The sequence below is a fragment of the Tinamus guttatus genome, unplaced genomic scaffold, assembly GCF_059628265.1.
Source record: "Tinamus guttatus ecotype Peru unplaced genomic scaffold, ASM5962826v1 Tinamus_guttatus_pri_ptg000615l, whole genome shotgun sequence".
In the NCBI taxonomy this organism is placed as follows: Eukaryota; Metazoa; Chordata; class Aves; order Tinamiformes; family Tinamidae; genus Tinamus; species Tinamus guttatus.
Window position 1 is genome coordinate 61523 of NW_028289149.1, and position 22544 is coordinate 84066.

Sequence of the window (22544 nt, forward strand, 5' to 3'; positions counted from 1 at the left end):
GGTCCTACCATCAGCGTTGACCATAACGATGATGCCACCACCCGGTTTTGACCCCATCTAGGTCCTACTCTCAACCTTGACCCCAACCTTGGTGCCACCACCCAGGTACAGACCCCAACCAAGATCCTACACTCAACGTCAACCCAACCATGATCCTGCCCTCAATGTTGAGCCCTATCATGGTGCCACCACCCATGTAGAGACCCCAACCATGGTCCTACCCTCAACATTGACCCAGTCATGGTCCTACCCTCAGCGTTGACCCAACCATGGTTTAACCCTCAACGTTGACCCAACCATGGTCCTACCCTCAACGTTGACCCAACCGTGGTCCTACCCTCAACGTTGACCCCAACCTTGGTGCCACCACCACCCAAGTAGACCCCAACCATGGTCCTACCATCAATGTTGACCCTAACAGTGATGCCATCACCCATTGAGGTGCTTAGACCCCATCGAGGTCCTACCCTCAACCTTGACCAAAATCTTGGTGCCACCACCCATGTGGAGACCCTTACCATGGTTCTACCCTCAATGTTGACCCAACCATGGTCCTACCATCAATGTTGACCCAACCATGGTCCTACCCTCAACGTTGACCCTAATCTTGGTGCCACCACCCAAGATAACCCCAACCATGATCCTACCCTCAATGTTGACCCAACCATGGTCCTACCCTCAACATTGACCCGACCATGGTTTAACCCTCAACATTGACCCTAACCTTGGTGCCACCACCTGAGATGACCCCAACCATGATCCTACCCTCAACATTGACCCAACCATGGTCCTGCCCTCAACGTTGACCCTAACCTTGGTGCCACCACCTGAGATGACCCCAACCATGATCCTACCCTCAATGTTGACCCAACCATGATCCTACCCTTGATGTTGACCCTAATCTTGGTGCCACCACCCGAGATGACCCCAACCATGACCCTACCCTCAACATTGACCCAGCCATGATCCTATCGTTGACATTGACCATAATCTTGGTGCCACCACCCGAGATGACCCCAACCATGGTCCTACCCTCGACGTTGACCCAACCATGGTCCTACCCTCAGTGTTGATCCAACCATGACCCTACCCTCAACGTTGACCCTAATCTTGGTGCCACCACCTGAGATGACCCCAACCATGATCCTACCCTCAACATTGACCCAGTCATGGTTCTACCCTCAGTGTTGACCCAGCCATGGTCCTACCCTCAACATTGGCCCTAACCTTGGTGCCACCACCCAAGATGACCCCAAACATGATCCTACCCTCAATGTTGACCCAACCATGGTCCTACCCTCAACATTGACCCTAATCTTGGTGCCACCACCCAAGATAATGCCAACCATGATCCTACCCTCAACATTGACCCTAATCTTGGTGCCACCACCCAAGATAACCCCAACCATGATCCTACCCTCAACGTTGACCCTAATCTTGGTGCCACCACCCGAGATGACCCCCAACCATGATCCTACCCTCAACATTGACCCAGCCATGGTCCTACCCTCAACATTGACCCTAATCTTGGTGCCACCACCCAAGATAACCCCAACCATGATCCTACCCTCAACATTGACCCTAATCTTGGTGCCACCACTCGAGATGACCCCAACCATGGTCGTACCCTCAACGTTGACCCAACCATGGTTTAACCCTCAATGTTGACCCAACCATGGTCCTACCCTCAACGTTGACCCTAATCTTGGTGCCACCACCCAAGATAACCCCAACCATGACCTTACCCTCAACATTGACCCAACCATGGCCCTACCCTCAACATTGACCCTAATCTTGGTGCCACCACCCAAGATAACCCCAACCATGATCCTACCCTCAACGTTGACCCAGCCATGGTCCTACCCTCAATGTTGACCCAACCATGACTCTACCCTCAACATTGACCCAGCCATGGTCCTACCCTCAACGTTGACCCAGCCATGATCCTACCCTCAATGTTGACCCAACCATGATCCTACCCTCAACGTTGACCCAACCATGATCCAAACCCTCAACATAGACCCTAATCTTGGTGCCACCACCCATGTAGAGACCCCAACCATGACCCTACCCTCACCGTTGACCCCAACCTCGGTGCCACCCCCCACGCTGACCCCACGTGGGCGCTGTCCCCGCAGGTGACGCCATGGCCGCGCGCTTCACGCGGGGGAAGTCTCCGCTGCTGGAGCGCCCGCTGGGCCGGCCCCGCTGCGACGTCAGCCTGGGGGCCTTCGCCCTCCTCTTCTCCGAGCTGGTCCAGTACTGCCAGAACCGGGTCTACTCGGTGGCCGAGCTGCAGGCCAAGCTGGCCCTGCTGGGCCGCCAGGTCGGCCTCCGCCTCCTCGACGTCCTGGTGAGCCGCGAGCGGGGCCTCCGCCGCGAGACCAAGCTCCTGGGCGCCCTCCTCTTCGTCAAGGGCCCCGCGTGGAGGTCGCTCTTCGGGAAGGAGGCCGACAAGTTGGAGCAGGCCAACGACGACGACCGGACCTTCTACATCATCGAGCGGGAGCCCCTGGTCAACGCGTTCATCTCGGTGCCGCGCGACCACAGCAGCCTCAACTGCGCCGCCTTCACCGCGGGCCTCGTGGAGGCCCTGCTGGCCGCCGCCGGCTTCCCGGCCAAGGTCACCGCCCACTGGCACAAGGGCACCACCCTCATGATCAAGTTCGACGAGGCCGTGGTGGCCCGCGAGCGCGGCCTCGAGGGGCGCTGAGGCGCCAGGGCCTCCGCCCCGGCCTCCCTGGTGGCTCTGGGCCTCCCTCTTGTCCCTCCTGATGGCCCTTGGCCTCCAGGTTGTCCCTCCTGATGGCCCTTGACCTCCAGATTGTCCTTCCTGGTGGCCCTTGGCCTCCTCTTGGCCTCCCTCGCGTTCCTCAGCTTCTCTCCCAGCCCTCCTGATGGCCCTTGGCCTCCACCTTGGCCTCCCTGGTGGCTCTGGGCCTCCCTCTTGTTCCTCCTGATGGCCCTTGACCTCCACGTTGTCCTTCCTGATGGCCCTTGGCCTCCACGTTGTCCTTCCTGATGGCCCTTGGCCTCCACGTTGTCCTTCCTGGTGGCTCTTGGCCTCTGTCTTGGCCTCCCTGGTGGCTCTGGGCCTCCCTCTTGTCCCTCCTGATGGCCCTTGACCTCCACGTTGTCCTTCCTGGTGGCCCTTGGCCTCCTCTTGGCCTCCCTCGCGTTCCTCAGCTTCTCTCCCAGCCCTCCCGGTGGCCTTTGGCCTCCGCCTTGGCCTCCCTGGTGGCTCTGGGCCTCCCTACTGTCCCCTACGATGGCCCCTTGGCCTCTACCTTGGCCTCCCTGGTAGCCCTTGACCTCCCTTTTGTCCCTCCTCGTGGTCCTCGACCTCCATATTGTCCCTCCTGGTGGCTCTGGGCCTCCCTCTCGTCCCTCCTGGTGGCCCTTGGCCTCCACCTTGGCCTCCCTGGTGGCCCTTGGCCTCCCTCTTGTCCCTCCTGATGGCCCTTGACCTCCATATTGACCTTCCTGGTGGCCCTTGGCCTCCTCTTGGCCTCCCTGATGGCCCCTTGGCCTCTACCTTGGCCTCCCTGGTGGCCCTTGACCCCCACATTGTCCCTCCTGGTGGCCCTTGGCCTCCCCCTTGTCCCTCCTGGTGGCTCTTGGCCTCCTGTCCCTCCCCGTTGGCCTCCTCCTCCCTGCTGTCCCTCGGCCTCCCTTGGGGACACAGGGTGGCCCCTGTCCCCCCGCGTTGTCCCTCCTGTCCCTCATTGTCACCATAAACCTCCTTTGTGCCCCGTGACGCCCCTGGCTCCTTCTTGGGGACCTTGGGGACACCGGGGCCCCCCTGAGGGGACGTCGCGGGGGCCCTTGTCCCCGTTGGGGACAGCGTGGTGGCCCTTGGGCCCCCTGGGGACAAGGAGGCTCCAGCACGGGGAAGGGGGCGTCGCTCTGGGGACACTGGGGTGGCTCTGGGGACATAGGGGTGTCCCTGTGCCCCTTGGGGACACCAAAGGCCACCCTTGGGGACACTCTCACCCCTTGGGGACACTGGGGCTGGGGACACCCAAGGCCACTCTTGGGGACAGCAGCCTCTCCCTTTGGGGACAGGGAGGTGTCACAATGTCCCTTGGGGACACCCAAGGCCACCCTTGGGGACACCCTACCCTGTTGGGGACATAAGAGTGTCCCTGTGCCCCTTGGGGACACCAAAGGCTGCCCTTGTGGACACCCATCTCCCTCCTTGGGGACATTGGGGTGTCCCTGCACCCCTTGAGGACACCCTGACCCCTTGGGGACATCAGGGTGTCCCCGCACCCCCTTGGGGACATGGTGGCCGGTGGCTGTGCCAGGGCCTGGTGCCACCGCGGTGCCACCGTCACTGTCACGTGGCCCTGGGGACAAGGGACCCCACGGGGGGGGGGGCGGGGAGTGACGGGTGTCACCGCAGGGTGGGGCCGGTGTCACCAGCAGTGACACGTGTCGGGGGGAGGTGACACATCCCTGCGGTCGGGGGCCACCGCGGTGGCACGTGGCACTGGGGGGGGCACCCGTGGGTGCGGGGACACGTGACACCGGGGGGGGGGGGCAGGAACTGGGTGTCACCCGCCGCGCGGGGGACACTGGGGACAGCGGACGCCATGGAGCCACCGCGGGGAGGTAGCGGGACACGGGGGGACACGGGGGGACAGGGACACACACAGGGGATGGACACGGGATGGGGACACCCATGGGGGACACGGGGGGACATGGGGGGACAAGGGGGGACAGGGACACCCACAGGGGGTGGGCACGGGATGGGGACACCCATGGGGGACATGGGGGGACATGGGGGGACAAGGGGGGACAGGGACACCCACAGGGGATGGGCACGGGATGGGGACACTCATGGGGGACACGGGGGGACATGGGGGGTCGGGGACACCCACGGGGGACATGGGAAGACACAGGGGGACATGGGAAGGACAGGGACACCCACGGGGGGACACGGGATGGGGACACTCATGGGGGACACAGGGGGACACGGGGGGACAGAGACACCGATGGGGGACATGGGGGGACATGGGGGGTCGGGGACACCCATGGGGGACACGGGAGGGGTGTGGGGGACAATGACACCTGTGGGGGACATGGGGGGACGGGGACACCCACAGGGGACACAGGGGGACATGGGAGAGATGGGGACCCTATGGGGGGATGGTGACAACCATAGGGGACATGGGGGGGACACACAGGGGGACAGTGACACCCATGGGGGACACGGGGACATTGGGGGGACGGGGATGTCCGGGGGGAGATGGGGACACCCATGGGGACATGGGGGGACACAAGGGGACAGTGACACCCGTGGGGGACATGGGGGGACATGGGGAAGATGGAGACAACCATGGGGGACGTGGAAGGGGACACGGGGGGGACAGTGGCACATATAGGGACACAGGAGGACACAGAGGGATGGGGACACTCATGGGGGAATGGGGACAACCATAGGGGACACAGGGGGATGGTGACACCCATGGGGGACATGGGGGGACGTGAAGGAGATGGTGACAACCATGGAGGACACGAGGGGGGGGACGTGGGGGGATGGTGACAGCCACCATGGACATGGGGAGGACACAGGGGGTTGGTGACACCCCGGGGGGGACATGGGGGGATGGGGACACCCCTGGGGGACACGGGGACAGAGACACTCATGAGGGGACATGGGGGGACACGGGGGGGACAGAGACACCCATGGGGGACACGAGGGGACAGTGACACCCATGGGGACATGGGGGGTTGGTGACACCCAGGGGGATGTGGGGGAGGGGACACGGGGGGTTGGGGACCCCGCGGGGGCGCCCGGGTGACCCTTGACCCTTGACCCCGCAGGGCGGGGCGCTGTGGGCGGGGCCGTCGCCGTCGCCGCCTCCTTCCTGCTCTGGGGGCTGCTGCTGCTGGGGCTGGCGGCCACGGGTGACCCCTGACCCCGGCCGTGACCCCTGACCCCTGACCCCAAACCCAGCCCTGACCCCAAACCCAGCCCTGACCCCTCCCCCACCCCCCAGCCCGAGCCCCTCCCCCCCTCCATGGCCCCCACCCCCCCCATGATCCCCCCATGTCCCTCCGTGTCCCCCCACAACCCCCATGTGACCGATGTGACCCCGGTGTCCCCCATGTCCCCCTGTGTCATCTGTGTCCTCCTCCATGTCCCCCCGTGCCTCCCCGTGACCCCCCGGGTCCCCCCATGACCCTCCGTGTCCTCGTGGGACCCCGATGTCCCCCCATGACCCCCGGGTCCCCCCATGACCCTCCATGTCCCCCCATGTCCCCGTGTCCCCCCGTGACCCTGGTGTCCCCCCCATGACCCTCCATGTCCCCGTGGGACCCTGATTTCCCCCAATGACCCCTGGGTCCCCCCATGTCCCCCGTGCCCCCCCATGACCCCGATGTCCCTCCATGACCCTACATGTCCCCCCTTGTCCCACCATGACCCCCGTGACCCCGCTGTCCCCCCGTGTCCCCTCATGTCCCCCCTGTCCCCCCCGTGTCCCCCCGTGTCCCCCCGTGACCTCGCTGTCCCCCCATGTCCCCGTGCCCCCCATATCCCCTCATGACCCCCGTGACCCCGCTGTCCTCCCTGTCCCCCCGCTGTCCCCCCGTGTCCCCCGATGTCCCCGTGTCCCCCCCTGTCCCAGTGTCCCCCCCGTGACCCCTCTGTCCCCCCTGTCCCCAGACTCGCGGCTCCGCGGGGACCTCTCGGGGCTGCAGCAGCAGCAGCAGCGACTGCGGCGCCGCCGTGAGCGACCCCCGAGGGGGACCCCCCCAGGGAACCCCCCAAGGGGACCCCCCCCAAGGGGAACCCCAAAAGGGACCCCCCAGAGGGACCCCCCCCAGGGAACCCCCCAGGGAACCCCCCAAAGGGACCCCCAAAAGGGACCCCCCCCCAGAGAGACCCCCCAAGGGACCCACCCCAGGGACCCCCCCCCAAGGGACCCCCAAAAGGGACGACCCCCAAAGGGACCCCCCCCCCAAAAGGGACACCCCAAGGTGGCCTCCCCTAAAGGGACCTCCCAAAGGGACCCCCCCAAAGGGGCCCCCCAGAGGGACCCCCAAGGGACCCACCCCAGGGACCCCCCCCAAGGGACCCCCCCCAAGGGACCCCCCAGAGGGACCCCCAAGGGACCCACCCCAGGGAACCCCCTAAGGGGACCCCCAAAAGGGACCCCCCAGAGGGACCCCCAAGGGACCCACCCCAGGGACCCCCCCCCAAGGGACCCCCCCCAAGGGACCCCCCAGAGGGACCCCCAAGGGACCCACCCCAGGCACCCTCCCAAGGGACCCCCCCCAAGGGACCCCTCCCAGAGGAGCCCCCCCCAGGGACTCTCCCAAAGGGACCCCCCCCCAAGGGACCCCCAAAAGGGACGACCCCCAAAGGGACCCCCCCCCCAAAAGGGACACCCCAAGGTGGCCTCCCCTAAAGGGACCTCCCAAAGGGACCCCCCCAAAGGGGCCCCCAAAGGGACTCCCCCCCCAAGGGGACACCCCCAAAGAGACCCCCCAAAGGGACCCCCCTCAGAGGGACCCCCAAAGGGACCCCCCCAAAGGGACCCCCAAAAGGGACCCCCCCCCCCAAAGGGACACTAAAGGGACCCCCCCCTCCCCCAACCCCCCCCATTTGGGAGCCCCCCCCTTGGGCCCCCCCTGCCTGTGTCACCCCCCCCCCCCCATGTCCCCTCCTGTCCCCTCTGCTGCCCCCCGACCCCTCCCCGTGTCCCCCCCAGCCCCCGCCCTGTGGCAGCGCCTGGGAAACCTGCGGGAGCGGCTGGAAAAGGAGGAGAAGGAGGGTGAGGGGACAGGGGACATGAGGGACATGGGGACATGAGGGACATGGGGACAGGGGGACAGGGGACATGGGGACGGGGGACATGGGGACAGGGGACATGGGGGACATGGGGGGCATGGGGGGGATATGGGGGGCATGGGGACTGGGGGACATGGGGGGGATATGGGGGGAAATGGAGGGACATGGGGGACATGGGGACATGGGGACATGGGGACAGGGGACATGAGGGACATGGGGACATGGGGACAGGGGACATGGGGGACATGGGGACAGGGGACATGAGGGACATGGGGACATGGGGACGGGGGACATGGGGACAGGGGACATGAGGGACATGGGGGACATGGGGGGACATGGGGACTGGGGGACATGGGGGGATATGGGGATATGGGGGGAAATGGAGGGACATGGGGGACATGGGGACATGGGGGGGATATGGGGGGAAATGGAGGGACATAGAGGACATGGGGACATGGGGACAGGGGACATGAGGGACATGGGGGACATGGGGGCATATGGGAGGACATGGAGGGACATGGGGGACATGGGGACATGAGGGACATGGGGGGCATATGGGGGATATGGGGGGATACCAGGGACAGAGGGACATGAGGAGACATGGGGACATGGGGGGACACAAGGACTGGGGGACATGGGAGGGATATGGGGGGACGTGGGGACAGGGGGGACAGGGGAATATGAGGAGAAATGGGGGACATGAGGACATAGGGGGACACGGAGGTACATGGGGGGACACAGAGGGATATGGGGACATGGGGGGACAGGGGGACATGGGGGGACCTGGCAGGACATGGGGCCACATGGGGGACACGGATGAACACGGGGGGACACTGGGGGGACATTGGGCCACCCAAGGGAGGTGGCCGGGCCGCGGTGGCAGCCGTGGTGTCCCCGTCCCCAGGGTGGCACCGCGGGGTGGCCCTGCGGCGCCTGGAGGCCGAGGTGCGGCAGCTGGAGCACGAAGGTGACGGGGACGTCACCTCCCCCCGTGGTGTCCCCAAACGTGTCCCCAACCCCGGCGACCCCAATCCCGAACCCAACATCACCCCCTGGGGACACCAAAACCTGTCCCCAAACCCAAGGGGACCCAATGGAGGACCTCAAAACCTGTCCCCAAACCCAATGTCACCCCCTTGGGGACCCTCCCAACTCCACCTGACCCAATGGGGGGACCCCAAAACTCAACCCCAACCCCCACCCTCCACCCCAAACCCAACTGGGGACCCCAAAACTTGTCCCCAGCCCCCAACGTCGCCCACCTGGAGACCCCAACTCAACATGACCCAACTGGGGACTCCAAAACTTGTCCCCAAACCCCAATGGGACCCACCCGGGGACCCCCAAACCCAACCATTGGCCCCCAACATGACCCTCCGGGAGATCCCAACTCAATTTGACCCAACCAGGGTCCCCCAAAACTCATCCCCAAACCCCAAACCTGCCCCAACTGGGAGACCCCAAGACCTGACCCATTGGAGGACCCCAAAACCCAACTGGGGACCCCAAAACCCAACCTCAAGCCCCAACGTCACCCCCCAGGACCCTCCCAACCCAACCGGGGGACCCCAAAACTCAACTCTGACCCTTACCCTCCACTCCAAACCCAACCAGGGACCCCAAAACTTGTCCCCAAACCCCAATGGGAGTCACCTGGGGACCCCCAAACCCAACTCTTGACCCCCAACATGACCCAACTGGAGAGCCCAACTCAATTTGACCCAAAAAGGGGCCCCTAAAACTCATCCCTGAACCCCAAACCTGCCCCAACTGGGAAACCCCAAGACCTGACCCATTGGGAGACCCCACAATCCAAGTGGAGACCCCAAAACCCAACCTCAAACCCCAACATGACCCAACTTTAGACCCTCCCAAGTCATCCTGCCCCAACCAGGGCACCCCAACCGCCATCCTGAAGCCCAAACCCAACTGGGGACCCCAAAACTTGTCCCCAACCCCCAACAGGACCAACTGGGGACCCCAAATCCTGTCCCCACCCCTAGTGTGACCCACCTGGAGACCCCAAACCTCAATCCGACCCCCCTGGGGGACCCCAACCCCACCCATGACCCCCCCCTCCATAAACCCAAACCCGATGGGGGAGGACCCCAAACCATGACCCGCCCATCCCTCCTTGGGGACCTCCCACGGTGTCCCCTGACCCCGGTCGTGTCCCCAGGGTGGCGCTTTGGGGTGGACACGTCCATCCAGGAGGCCAAGTTCCAGGCCCAGGTGGCCCAGCTGCTCACGGCGCTTGGTGGCCCCCAGCCCCACGAGTGACCCGGATGCCTGGGCCCCCCGTCAGGACCCGGACGCCTGGGTCCTCCCCCGACATCTCGGGGGACCCTGGTCCCCTGGGTGGCCGAGGGGCCCAGGCGTCCGGGCCCCGTCCTGCTCCGCTGTCATTAAACGTTGCCCAAAGCCACCGAAGCCTCTGGGAGGGGACCTTGAGAAGGTCCCATGGGGCCCCCAGGGGACAAGTGTCACCACCCCCAGGGTGGCCCCTGACCACCTGTCACCTGTCCCAGCTTGGTGTCACCTGCCCTGATGGTGTCACTCACCCCATTCCGGCGCCCTGGTGTCACCCGTCTCGTCCCATCATGCTCTGGGGGCTGCACGAAGGTCATTTATTGGCCCTGAGCATGGCTGGGGGCGGGATGGAGGTCCCATGGGTGCCAGAGGTCCCATGGGTCCAGGAAGTCCCATGGGTGCTGGAGGTCCCATGAGTGCTGAAGACCCTATGGCTGTTGGAGGCCCCATGGAGGCCCCATGGGTCTGGGAGGTCCCATGGGTGCAGGATGTCCCATGGGCTGCAGATGTCCCATGAGCCCAGGATGATGGATGTCCCATGGGTGCAGGTTCTCCCATGGGTCTCCCACGGGTCCAGGATCTCCCACGGATCCAGGATCTCCCATGGATCCAGGATCTCCCAAGGGTTCCAGGTGTCCCATGGGTGCTGGGTCACCCGGAGCAGCTGGATCTCCCGAGGTTCCAGGGTCTCCCACGGGTCCAGGATCACCCATAGGTGCTTGACCTCCTGTGGGTGCAGGAGGTCCCCAGGGGGGTGACGTTGGCCATGGCGGCCATGGGAGTGACATTGGCCATGGTGACCGTGATGGTGACATTGGCCATGGGGGTCATGTTGGCTGTAGGGGTGATGTTGGTCATGGGGGTGACATTGGCCATGGTGGCCATGGGGATGACATTGGCCATGGGGATGACATTGGTCATGGGGGGTGACGTTGGCCATGGAGGTGATGATGGCTGTAGGGGTGACATTGGTCATGGGGGTGACGTTGGCCATGGGGCTGACATTTGTCATGGGTGTGACATTGGCCATGGGGGTGACATTGGTCATGGGGGTGACATTGGTCATGAGAGTGACGGTGGCCATGGGGTTGACATTGGCCATGGGGGTGATGCTGGTCATGGGGGTGACGTTGGTCATGGGGGTGACATTAGCCATGGTGGCCATGGGGATGACATTGGCCATGGGGATGACATTGGTCATGGGGGGTGACGTTGGTCATGGAGGTGATGATGGCTGTAGGGGTGACATTGGTCATGGGGGTGACGTTGGCCACGGTGGCCATGGGGCTGACATTTGTCATGGGTGTGACATTGGCCATGGGGGTGACATTGGTCATGGGGGTGACATTGGTCACGAGAGTGACGGTGGCCATGGGGTTGACATTGGCCATGGGGGTGATGCTGGTCATGGGGGTGACGTTGGCCACAGTGGCCATGGGAATGATACTGGCCATGGGGGTGATGTTGGTCATGGAGGTGACATTGGCCATGGGGGTGATGTTGGCCATGGTGGCCATGAGGATGACATTGGCCATGGGGGTGACGTTGGTCATGGGGGTGACGTTGGCCACAGTGGCCATGGGGGTGACGTTGGTCATGGGGGTGACATTGGTCATGGGGGTGACGTTGGCCATGGTGGCCATGAGGATGACATTGGTCATGGGGATGACATTGGTCATAGGGGTGACATTGGCCATGGGGTTGACGTTGGCCATAGGGGTGACTTTGGCTGTGGTGACGTGGGTGCCATTGGCGCCATTGGTGGCACTCCCATCCTAGCAGCCTCAGAGCCACTTGCAGGTGACACGATGGGTGACACTGGTGATGTTGGTGACACTCCCATCCTAGCAGCCCCAGGGCCGCTTGCAAGTGACACAGGGTGACGTTGGTGACACAGTAGGTGACATTGGTGACATGGGGTGACAGTGACACAGGCGATGTGGTGGGTGGCCTTGGTGACACTGTCTGCTAGCACCTCCAGGGGTGCTCGCGGGTGACATTGGTGACATGGGGTGACGCTGGTGACATGGGTGATGTGGTGGGTGCCATTGGTGACACAGAGTCATGTTGGTGAGGCAATAAGTGACACTGGTGACAGTGACACGGGTGACACGGTGGGTGACACAGGTATTGTAGTGAGTGACGCGGTGGGTGCCATTGGTGACATGGTGGGTGCCGTGGTGAGTGCCATTGGTGACACAGGGTGACACAGGTGATGCAGTGGGTGACGTTGGTGACACAGGGTCATATTGGTGAGGCGGTGGGTGACATTGGTGACAGTGACACAGGTGACATTGGTGACATGGGGTGACGCAGGTGACGCGGTGGGTGACACAGGTATTGCAGTGGGAGACGCGGTGGGTACCGCTGGTGACACAGGTGACATGGGTGACACAGGGTCATGTTGGTGACGCAGTGGGTGACATTGGTGACAGTGGCACAGGTGACATTGGTGACGTGGGGTGACACTGGTGACACAGGTGCTGCAGTGGGTGACATTGCTGACATTGCTGACATGGGGTGACGGTGACACAGGTGATGTGGTGGGTGACGCGGCGGGTGCCGTTGGTGCCCCAGGTGCCGTTGGTGACTCGGGGTGACGTTGGTGACACGGTGGGTGACACGGGGTGACGTTGGTGACACGGGTGACATTGGACTCGGGGTGATGTTGGTGACACGGGTGACGCAGTGGTGCCATTGGTGCCGTTGGTGCAGTCGGCACCTCGGGGCGCGGCGGCGGGTGTCCCCGCAGGGTGTCCCCATGTCCCCTCAGTGTCCCCTGTCCCCCCTAGCAGCCCCAGGGCCGCTTGCACAGCCACCCCCCCGGGCTGTCCCCATGTCCCCACAGGGTGTCCCCGTGTCCCCGTGTCCCCATGTCCCCGTGTCCCCTCAGTGTCCCCATGTCCCCTAGCAGCCCCAGGGCCGCTCGCACAGCCACCCCCCCAGGCTGTCCCCATGTCCCCGTGTCCCCACAGGGTGTCCCCATGTCCCCATGTCCCCGTGTCCCCTCAGTGTCCCCATGTCCCCTAGCAGCCCCAGGGCCGCTCGCACAGCCACCCCCCCGGGCTGTCCCCATGTCCCCATAGGGTGTCCCCATGTCCCTGTGTCCCCATGTCCCCGTGTCCCCACAGGGTGTCCCCATGTCCCCATGTCCCCGTGTCCCCATGTCCCCTAGCAGCCCCAGGGCCGCTCGCACAGCCACCCCCCCGGGCTGTCCCCGTGTCCCCATAGGGTGTCCCCGTGTCCCTGTGTCCCCATGTCGCCATGTCCCCACAGGGTGTCCCCGTGTCCCCATGTCCCCATGTCCCCTCAGTGTCCCCATGTCCCCTAGCAGCCCCAGGGCCGCTCGCACAGCCACCCCCCCGGGCTGTCCCCGTGTCCCCATGTCCCCGTGTCCCCATAGGGTGTCCCCATGTCCCTGTGTCCCCATGTCCCCGTGTCCCCGTGTCCCCATGTCCCCTAGCAGCCCCAGGGCCGCTCGCACAGCCACCCCCCCGGGCTGTCCCCGTGTCCCCATGTCGCCGTGTCCCCATAGGGTGTCCCCATGTCCCTGTGTCCCCGTGTCCCCGTGTCCCCTAGCAGCCCCAGGGCCGCTCGCAGAGCCTCCCCCCGGGGCTGTCCCAATGTCCCCGTGTCCCGGTGTCCCCATGTCCCCGTGTCCCCATGTCCCCATGTCCCCTCAGTGTCCCCATGTCCCCTAGCAGCCCCAGGGCCGCTCGCAGAGCCACCCCCCCGGGCTGTCCCCGTGTCCCCGTGTCCCCTCAGTGTCCCCGTGTCCCCTAGCAGCCCCAGGGCCGCTCGCACAGCCACCCCCCCGGGCTGTCCCCGCAGGGCCGGTCGGCCCAGCCCCCTCCCGGTGCCAGCACCGCACAGTCCTCCCCGGCGCCGGCCTCGTCCGGCTGCCCCCGCGCCCAGTGCCTGCGGGGGGGGACGGGTGTCACCGGGGGGACGGGGGGGACCGGGGGGACCGGGGGGACGGGGGACACCGGGGGGACAGGGGACACCAGGGACATGGGTGACACCGGGGACACGGGTGTCACTGAGGGACACAGGTGTCACCAAGGGGGGGACACGAGTGACAACAGGGATTCTCGTGTCCCCATGTCCCCTCACATCCCCTCGTGTCCCCTCATGGCCCCCTCTGTCCCTCCATGTCTCCCCGTGCCCCCCCCCGTGTCCATCCGTGTCCCCTCTGTCCCCCCATGTGCCCCCATATCCCGCTGTGTCCCCCCCGACCTCCATGTCACCCCATGTCCCCCTGGATCTCTATGTCCCCATGCCCCCCCGTGTCCCCCCATCCCATGTCCCCATATCCCTCCACGTCCCCCCATGTCCCTTGTCCTCATGTCCCCCTGTCCCCATATCCCTCCATGTCCCCCCATGTCTCCCTGTCCCCCCATCCTCATGTCTCCCTGTCCCCCTATCCCCCCATGTCCCTCCCATGTCCCCATGTCCCCCCATATCTCCCATGTCCCCATGTCCCCCCGTGTGCCTCCATGTCCCCATATCCCCCCCATGTCCCCATGTCCCCCCATATCTCCCATATCCCCCCACGTGCCCCCATGTCCCCGTATCCCCCCCCCGTCCCCATATCCCCCCGTATCCCCCCCCGTCCCCCTATCCCTCCCGTCCCCATGTCCCCCCATATCTCCCATGTCCCCCCGTGTGCCCCCATGTCCCCATATTCCCCCCATGTCCCCCCATATCTCCCATGTCCCCCCATGTGCCCCCATGTCCCCGTATCCCCCCCGTCCCCTGTCCCCCCCCATGTCCCCATGTCCCCCCTGTCCCCGTCCCGCACTGGTAGCTCAGGGGGCTCCCGTCCGCCCACACGAAGGTCCCCTCGGTGCCGCGGTCGTGGAGGCCGATCCAGACGGCGTGGGAGGGCGCCAGGCTGGCCAGGAACGCCCTGGGGGACACCGGGGGACATTGGGGACATGAGGGGACACCAGGGGACATGGGGACACCGGGGGACATGGGGGCAGAGGAGGACACGGGGGAACTGGGGAACACGGGGGACATGGGCACACCAGGGAATGCTGGGGACACGGGGACACCGGGGGATGTTGGGGACATGAGGGGACATGGGGACACCGGGGGGACCTGGGGACAGAGGAGGACACGGGGGAACTGGAGAACACGGGGGACATGGGCACACCAGGGAATGCTGGGGACACCGGGGACACCAGGGGATGTTGGGGACACGAGGGGACACCGGGGACACTGGAGGACAGAGGAGGACACAGGGGATGTAGGGAACACGGGGGGACACGGGCACACCAGGGAATGTTTGGGACACTGGGGACATGAGGGGACACCAGGGGATGCTGGGGGACACTGGGGGACATTGGGGACACAAGGGGACACTGGGGGACATTAGGGGACATGGGAACACCGGGGGACATGGAGACAGAGGAGGACATGGGGGACATAGGGGACACGGGCACGCCAGGGAATGTTTGGGACACTGGGGGACGTTGGGGACAGGAGGGGACATCGGGGACATGGAGATACTGGGGGACATGGGGGACACGGGGACACCGGGGGACATGGGGGACACGAGGGAGATGGGCATACCAGGGGACATTGGGGGCACCGGGGGACATGGGGACACCGGGGGACAGAGGAGGACATGGGGGATATGGGGGAGACAGGGGACACGAGGGACACAGGGCACAGGGAGACACCGGGGGACACAGGGACACCAGGGACAGGGGCACATGGGGGGACATGGGGACATGGGAGGACACAGGGGTGTATGGGGACATGGGGGGATACAGGGGGACATGGGGACACTGTCCCACTCCCCCCCATCCCCCAGTGTCCCCCCTGCGTCCTTCATGGGTGTCACTGTCCCCTCCGGTCCCCCCCGCCCCCCCCCCCCCGCCCCGCCCCCCCTGCTCCTGGGTGTCCCCGATAGAGGCCAGTCCCCTCCGTGTCCCCTGTGTCCCTGAGGTCCCCAGCCCCCCCTGGGTCCCCTGTCCTCTCCCCATGTTCCTGGTGTCCCCCATGTTCCCAGTGTCCCCATGTCCCCAATGTCCCTACCTGCTCACACACGTCCCCGATGGCCATCAGCCCCCGTGTCCCCATGTCCCCACTGTCCCCCTCATGTCCCCATGTCCCCGTGTCCCCGCCATGTCCCCAGCTGCTCTCGCTTGTCCCCAATGGCCACCAGCCCCTCCATGTCCCCACGTCCCCCCATGTCCTCATATCCCCCCCAATGTCCCCACCTGCTCTCGCTTGTCCCCAATGGCCACCTCCATATCCCCCATGTCCCCCTGGTGTCCCCATGTCCCCCCCAATGTCCCTACCTGCTCTCGCTTGTCCCCGATGGCCACCAGCCCCTCCATGGCCCCATGTCCCCGTGTCCCCACCATGTCCCCATATCGCTGCGGTGTCCCCATGTCCCCTCGGTGTCCCCACCTGCTCTCTCTTGTCTCTGATTGCCACCAGCACCTCCGTGTCCCCATGTCCCCATGTCCCCCCATATCCCCCATGTCCTCATGTCCCCAATGTCCCCACCTGCTCTCGCTTGTCCCCGATGGCCACCAGCCCCTCCAAGTCCCCATGTCCCCCCCATGTCCCCATGTCCCCGTGGTGTCCCCATGTCCCCACCTGCTCTCATTTGTCCCCGATGGCCACCAGCCCCCCCATGTCCCCGTGTCCCCCCCATGTCCCTGTGTCCCCACAGTGTCCTCATGTCCCTGTGTCCCCATGTTCCCCCCGTGTCCCCATGTTCCCGTGTCCCCCCGGTGTCCCCATGTCCCCTTGTCCCCATGTTCCCCCCGTGTCCCCATGTCCCTGTGTCCCCACCATGTCCCCACCTGCTCTCATTTGTCCCCGATGGCCACCAGCCCCTCCATGTCCCCATGTCCCCATGTCCCCCCGGTGTCCCCATGTCCCCATGTCCCCCCCATGTCCCCGTGTCCCCGCGGTGTCCCCATGTCCCCACCTGCTCTCTCTTGTCCCCGATGGCCACCAGCCCCTCCATGTCCCCATGTCCCCCCGGTGTCCCCATGTCCCCATGTCCCCCCCATGTCCCCGTGTCCCCACGGTGTCCCCATGTCCCCACCTGCTCTTTCTTGTCCCCGATGGCCACCAGGCCGGCCCCGCTGGCCCCGCACTCGCCCTGCGCCCGGCTCCAGCCGCCGGCTCCGCTCTGCAGCCGGTAGCAGCTCCCGCCGTGGAGGCGCCACTCGGGGGGGCACACGCGGCACCCGGCGCCTGCGGGGACATGGGGACATGGGGACACGGGGGGACACAGGGGGACAAAGGGGGACAAAGGGGGGCATGGGGACATGGGGGGATACGGGGGGACATGGGGACATGGGGACACGGGGGGGACATGGGGACACCAGGGGACATGGGGACATGGGGACATGGGGACATGGGGTGGGACACGGGGGGGACATAGGGACATGGGGACACGGGAGGACATGGGGACACGGGGACACATGGGGACACATGGGGACATGGGGGTACATGAGGACATGGGGATGGGGGGACATGGGGACACAGGGGGACACGGGCCATGGGGGGACATGGGCATATGGGGACACATGGGGACACATGGCGGGAAATGGGGACACGGGGGGGACATTGGGACATGGGGACATGGGGACATGGGGGGACATGGGGGGACATGGGGACATGGGGACACGGGGTGGGACACGGGGGGGACACGGGGACATGGGGACACAGGGGGACACGGGGACATGGGGACATGGCAGGACATGGGGACACGGGGACACACGGGGACACATGGGGACACGAGGGACACGAGGACATGGGGATGGGGGGACATGGGGACACAGGGGGACATGGGGGACATGGGGACACAGGGGGACACAGGGGGACATGGGGACACAGGGGGACACGGGCCATGGGGGGACATGGGCATATGGGGACACATGGGGACACAGGGCGGGAAATGGGGACACGGGGGGGACATTGGGACACGGGGACATAGGGACACGGGGGGACATGGGGACACAGGGGGACACGAGGACACAGCAGAGACCTCAGAGGGACACGGGGATCCACCCGGGGACACAGTGGGGACATGGGAAGACATGGGCACACGGGGACACACAGGGACACACGGGAACACACAGGGACACGGGGACACAGCATGGACTGCAGTGGGACACAGGGACCCACCCAGGGACACAGGGACATGGGGGGACACGGGGACACAGCGCGGACCGCAATGGGACACAGGGACCCACCTGGGGACCCACCTGGGGACACAGGGGGGACACAGGGACATGGGGGGACACAGGGACACGGGGACACAGCGGGGACCTCAGCGGGACACGGCGGGACGTGGGGAGGACATGGGGACCTGCCCAGGGACACGGGGACCCACCCAGGGACACAGGGACACAGTGGGGACCTCGGGGGGACACGGGAACATGGGGGGACACGGGGACCCAGGCGTCCGGGGGGGACACAGGGACATGGGGACCCAACCAGGAACACGGTGGGGCTGGGAACCCACCCAGGGACATGGGGGCTTGGGGACACAATGAGGGGCCCAGGTATCCGGAGGGGACATGGGGACCCAACAAGGGACATGGGGACATAGGGACCTACCCAGGGACATGGGAGGGACACAGGGACCCACCCAGGGGCCCAGGCGTCTGGGGGGACATTGGGACACGGGGACCCAATCAGGGACATGGGAGGAGCTGGACCGAGGGACACAGGGACATGGGGACCCACCCAGGGGCCCAGGCGTCCGGGGGGGACATGGGGACCCACTGAGGGACACGGGGGGTTGGGGACACCGCGCGGGGCCCGGGGAAGGGCCCCGGCGTCCGGGCTCACCCTGCGCCTCCCAGAGCGCCTGGAGCAGCCGGTGCAGCTGGTCCCGGCTGCGCTCCCGCTCCTGCCACGCGGCCACCAGCGCCGCCGACACTGCGCGGGGACCCGGGGGCGCCCATGGGTGCCCCAGAGCCCGCGGGGACCCTCGGGGTGCCCACAGCACCCATGGGTGCCACAGAGCCCATGGGGGCCCACAGGACCCACGGGGTGCCCATGGGTGCCCCAGAGCCCGTGGGGGCCCATGGGGCGCCCATAGCACCCAGGGGTGCCTCAGAGCCCGCGGGGACCCTTGGGGTGCCCATAGCACCCATGGGTGCCCCAGAGCCCATGGGGACCCACAGGGTGCCCATGGGTGTCCCAGAACCCGTGGGGACCCATGGGGTGCCCACAGCACCTATGGGTGCCACAGAGCCCATGGGGACCCATGGGGTGCCCATAGCACCCAGGGGTGCCACAGAGCCCATGGGGACCCACAGGGCGCCCATAGCACCCAGGGACTCAGGGGTGCCACAGAGCCCATGGGGACCCGCAGGACCCACGAGGTGCCCATGGGTGCCCCAGAGCCCATGGGGACCCACAGGGCGCCCATAGCACCCAGGGACTCAGGGGTGCCACAGAGCCCATGGGGACCCGCAGGACCCACGAGGTGCCCATGGGTGCCCCAGAGCCCATGGGGACCCTCGGCGTGCCCACAGCATCCATGGATGCCACAGGACCCACGGAGCGCCCATGGGTGTCCCAGAGCCCGCGGGGACCCATGGGGCGCCCACAGCACCCAGGGGTGCCACAGAGCCCGTAGGGACCCACGGGGCGCCCACAGCACCCATGGATGCCCCAGAGCCCGTGGGGACCCACGGGGCACCCACAGCCCCATAGGGAACCCATGGCACCCACGGGGCACCCATGGGGCACCCCAACACCCATGGGCACCCATGGACACATGTGGACACCCATGGGACATATCCTGGCACCCATGGGGGGACCCTGCACCCATGGGACACCTTGGCACCCAGGGGCATCCATGGGCATCTATGCACACCCCAGCACCCATGGGGCACCCACGGACACCCATGGAGCAACCACAGCACCCATGGGACACCCAGACACCCATGGGGCACCCATGGGACATTATCTTGGCACCTATGGGAGGACCCTGCACCCATGGACACCTATGGGCACCCCAACACCCATGGGCACCCATGGGACATCCCAGCACCCATGGGGCACCCATGGGGCACCCACATCCCCCATGGGGCACCCATTCGCACCCCAACACCCTCCATGGGCACCCCATGTCCCCGCTTTTCCCCCCGCCATGTCCTCGATGTCCCCCCTCCCCATGTCCCCAAGGTCCCCCCATGTCCCCAACGTCCCCCCGTGTCCACGATGTCCCCCGTGTCCCCGTGTGTCACCTTCCGTGCGGGTCTTGCTCTGGTTGGTGACCAGCGTCTCCAGGAGAGCGGCCGCCTCCGCGTCTGGGGACAGGGGACAGTGGGGACACGGGGACATGGGGACACAGAAACAATAGGGACATGGGGACATGGGGGACATGGGGACATGGAGACAACGGGGACATGGGGGAGATTGGGGACATGGGGACAAGGGGGATGTGGGGATGGGGGACACAGGGACATGGGGACATGGAGACAATAGGGACATGGAGGACACGGGGATGGGGTCATTGGGGACATGGGGACAAGGGATATGGGGACATGGGGGACACGGGGACATGGTGGGAGGGGATGATGGAGGTGACACTGACACGGGGCTGCAGGTGACACCAGAGACATGGGGACATGGGGGATGTGAGGGACAGTGACTCGGGGACGCCCAAGGGATACATTGGGGACACTTGGGGACGCATTGGGGATGCATTGGGGACACATTGGGGACACTTGAGGACATTGGGGACATTGGGGACGCACTGCGCCGCTGCAGGAGGCTCTGGTTCCTCTCCAGCGTCGCCAGCTCCAGGGCCAGCTCCGAAACTGCAGCCACCAACGTCACCGCGTGTCCCCAAGTGTCCCCAAGTGTCCCCATGCTCCTCCATAACCCCATGTCCCCCCATGTCCCTGTATCGCGGTGTCCCCATGTCCTCGTGTCCCCATGTCCCCTATCCTCCATGTCCTCTGTCCCCCATGTCCCATGTCCCCCGTGTCCCCATGTCCCCCCTGTTTCCATGTCCCCCCGTCCCCCATCCCCATGTCCTCCCATGTCCCCCCGTGTCCCTACATCCCCCCCGTCCCCAGTGTCCCCCGTGTCCCCAAGGTGTCACCGTTGCTCTCCAGCCGCTCCTGCTCCTCCCGCATCTCCTGGACCTCCCGGCTCAGGGCAGCATCTGTGGCGGGGACAGCGTCACTGGCCGGGTCCCCACGTGTCCCCATGTCCCCCCGTGCCCCCCCCCGTGTCCCCTCTGCCCCCCCATGCTGATGTCCCTGCTCTTATGCCCGTGTTGGGGTCCCCTGCCCCATGTCCCGGGTCCCCTGTCCCTTGCTCGTGCTGGTGGCCCTTGTCCTGCTCCTGTGTCCCATGTCCTTGTCCCACCTCCCCTGTCCCCACTCAGGTCCCTTCCCCTGTCCCCTTGTCCCCATCCCTCTCCCCTCGTCCCCATCCCTGTCCCCATCCCTGTCCCATCGTCCCCATTCCTGTCCCCATCCCTGCCCCTTCGTCCCTATCCCTGTCCCCTTGTCCCCATCTCTGTCTCCGTCCCCGTGTCCCTGTCCCCATCCCTGTCCCTGTCTCCCCGTCCCCATCCCTGTCCCCATCCCTGTCCCATCGTCCCCATCCCTGTTCCTTCGTCCCTATCCCTGTCCCCTTGTCCCCATCCCCCTCCCTGTCTCCTCATCCCCATCCCTGTCCTTGTCCCCATCCCTGTCTCCTCGTCCCTATCCCTGTCCCCATCCCTGTCCCCATCTCCATCCCTGACCCCATCCCTGTCTCCCCGTCCCCATCCCGGTCCCCTTGTCCCCATCCCTGTCCCCCGTCCCCTTGTCCCCGTCCCCCCGTGTCCCTGTCCCAGTGACACTCACAGCGGGGCAGCAGCAGCCCCAGCAGGACCCCCCAGGCCACCAGGGCCACCGCGAGCAGCGCCGGGAGCGTCACCGACGAGGGGACAGCGCGGGGACAGCGCAGCCACCCTGGGGACATGGGGACAGGGGGGACGTGGGGGGATGTGGACGGGACACAGGGACATGAGGGGGGGTGTGGAGAGACATGAGGGGGGCAGGGGGGACAGGGAGGGACATGTGGGGACATGTGGGGGGACAGGGGGACAGGGAGGGACACGGGGGGCAGGGGGGACATGGGGGGACATGAGGGGACACAGGGGACAGGGAGGGACATGGAGGGGGGATGTGGAGGGACATTAGGGGACATGGGGGGACATGGTGGGGACAGGGAGGGACATGGGGGGCAGGGGGGACATGGGGGGACGGGAGGGGACATAGGGCAACAGGGAGGGACATGAGGGGACATAGAGGGATATGAAGGGACATGGGGGACAGGGAGGGACCTGGGGGGACATGGGGGGACACGGGGGACATAGAGGGACATGGGTGACATGCGGGGACACGGGAGACATGGAGGGACATAGGGGGACACAGAGGGG

General features: G+C 65.8%; 3 protein-coding genes across 3 annotated transcripts in view; 2 read left to right on the forward strand and 1 right to left on the reverse strand.

Annotated features, from left to right (window-relative positions):
* The window catches only part of DNAJB1 (DnaJ heat shock protein family (Hsp40) member B1), a 77802-nt gene that overhangs the window by 27170 nt on the left and 28088 nt on the right, over positions 1-22544 (forward strand). The window lies entirely within an intron of this gene.
* LOC148592387 (trafficking protein particle complex subunit 5-like) lies at positions 2141-2714 on the forward strand. Its single transcript, XM_088535095.1, has one exon. It carries the CDS (start codon positions 2147-2149, stop codon positions 2711-2713), a length of 567 nt encoding a protein of 188 aa, XP_088391221.1. The 5' UTR covers positions 2141-2146; the 3' UTR covers position 2714.
* On the reverse strand, positions 13891-21321 carry LOC148592388 (C-type lectin domain family 4 member G-like). The gene is made up of 5 exons (XM_088535097.1): positions 21213-21321; positions 18941-19030; positions 17185-17335; positions 14913-15020; positions 13891-14029 (listed from the first exon to the last, which is right to left on the reverse strand). The coding sequence occupies exons 1-5, from the start codon at positions 21319-21321 to the stop codon at positions 13891-13893; spliced, it is 597 nt and encodes a 198-aa protein (XP_088391223.1).

Bases quoted from the DNA above. Each gene is read 5' to 3' on its own strand.
- LOC148592387 (XM_088535095.1), top strand. From the start codon at position 2,147: ATGGCCGCGCGCTTCACGCGGGGGAAGTCTCCGCTGCTGGAGCGCCCG.
- LOC148592388 (XM_088535097.1), bottom strand. From the start codon at position 21,321: ATGGGGACACGTGGGGACCCGGCCAGTGACGCTGTCCCCGCCACAGAT. The intron at 19,031-21,212 runs GTGACACCTTGG...GTCCCCGCGCAG, and splicing joins GGAGCGGCTGGAGAGCAACG to TGTCGGCGGCGCTGGTGGCC. The intron at 15,021-17,184 runs GGTGGGGACATG...GGTGTCCCCCAG, and splicing joins ATCGGGGACAAGAAAGAGCA to GGCGTTCCTGGCCAGCCTGG.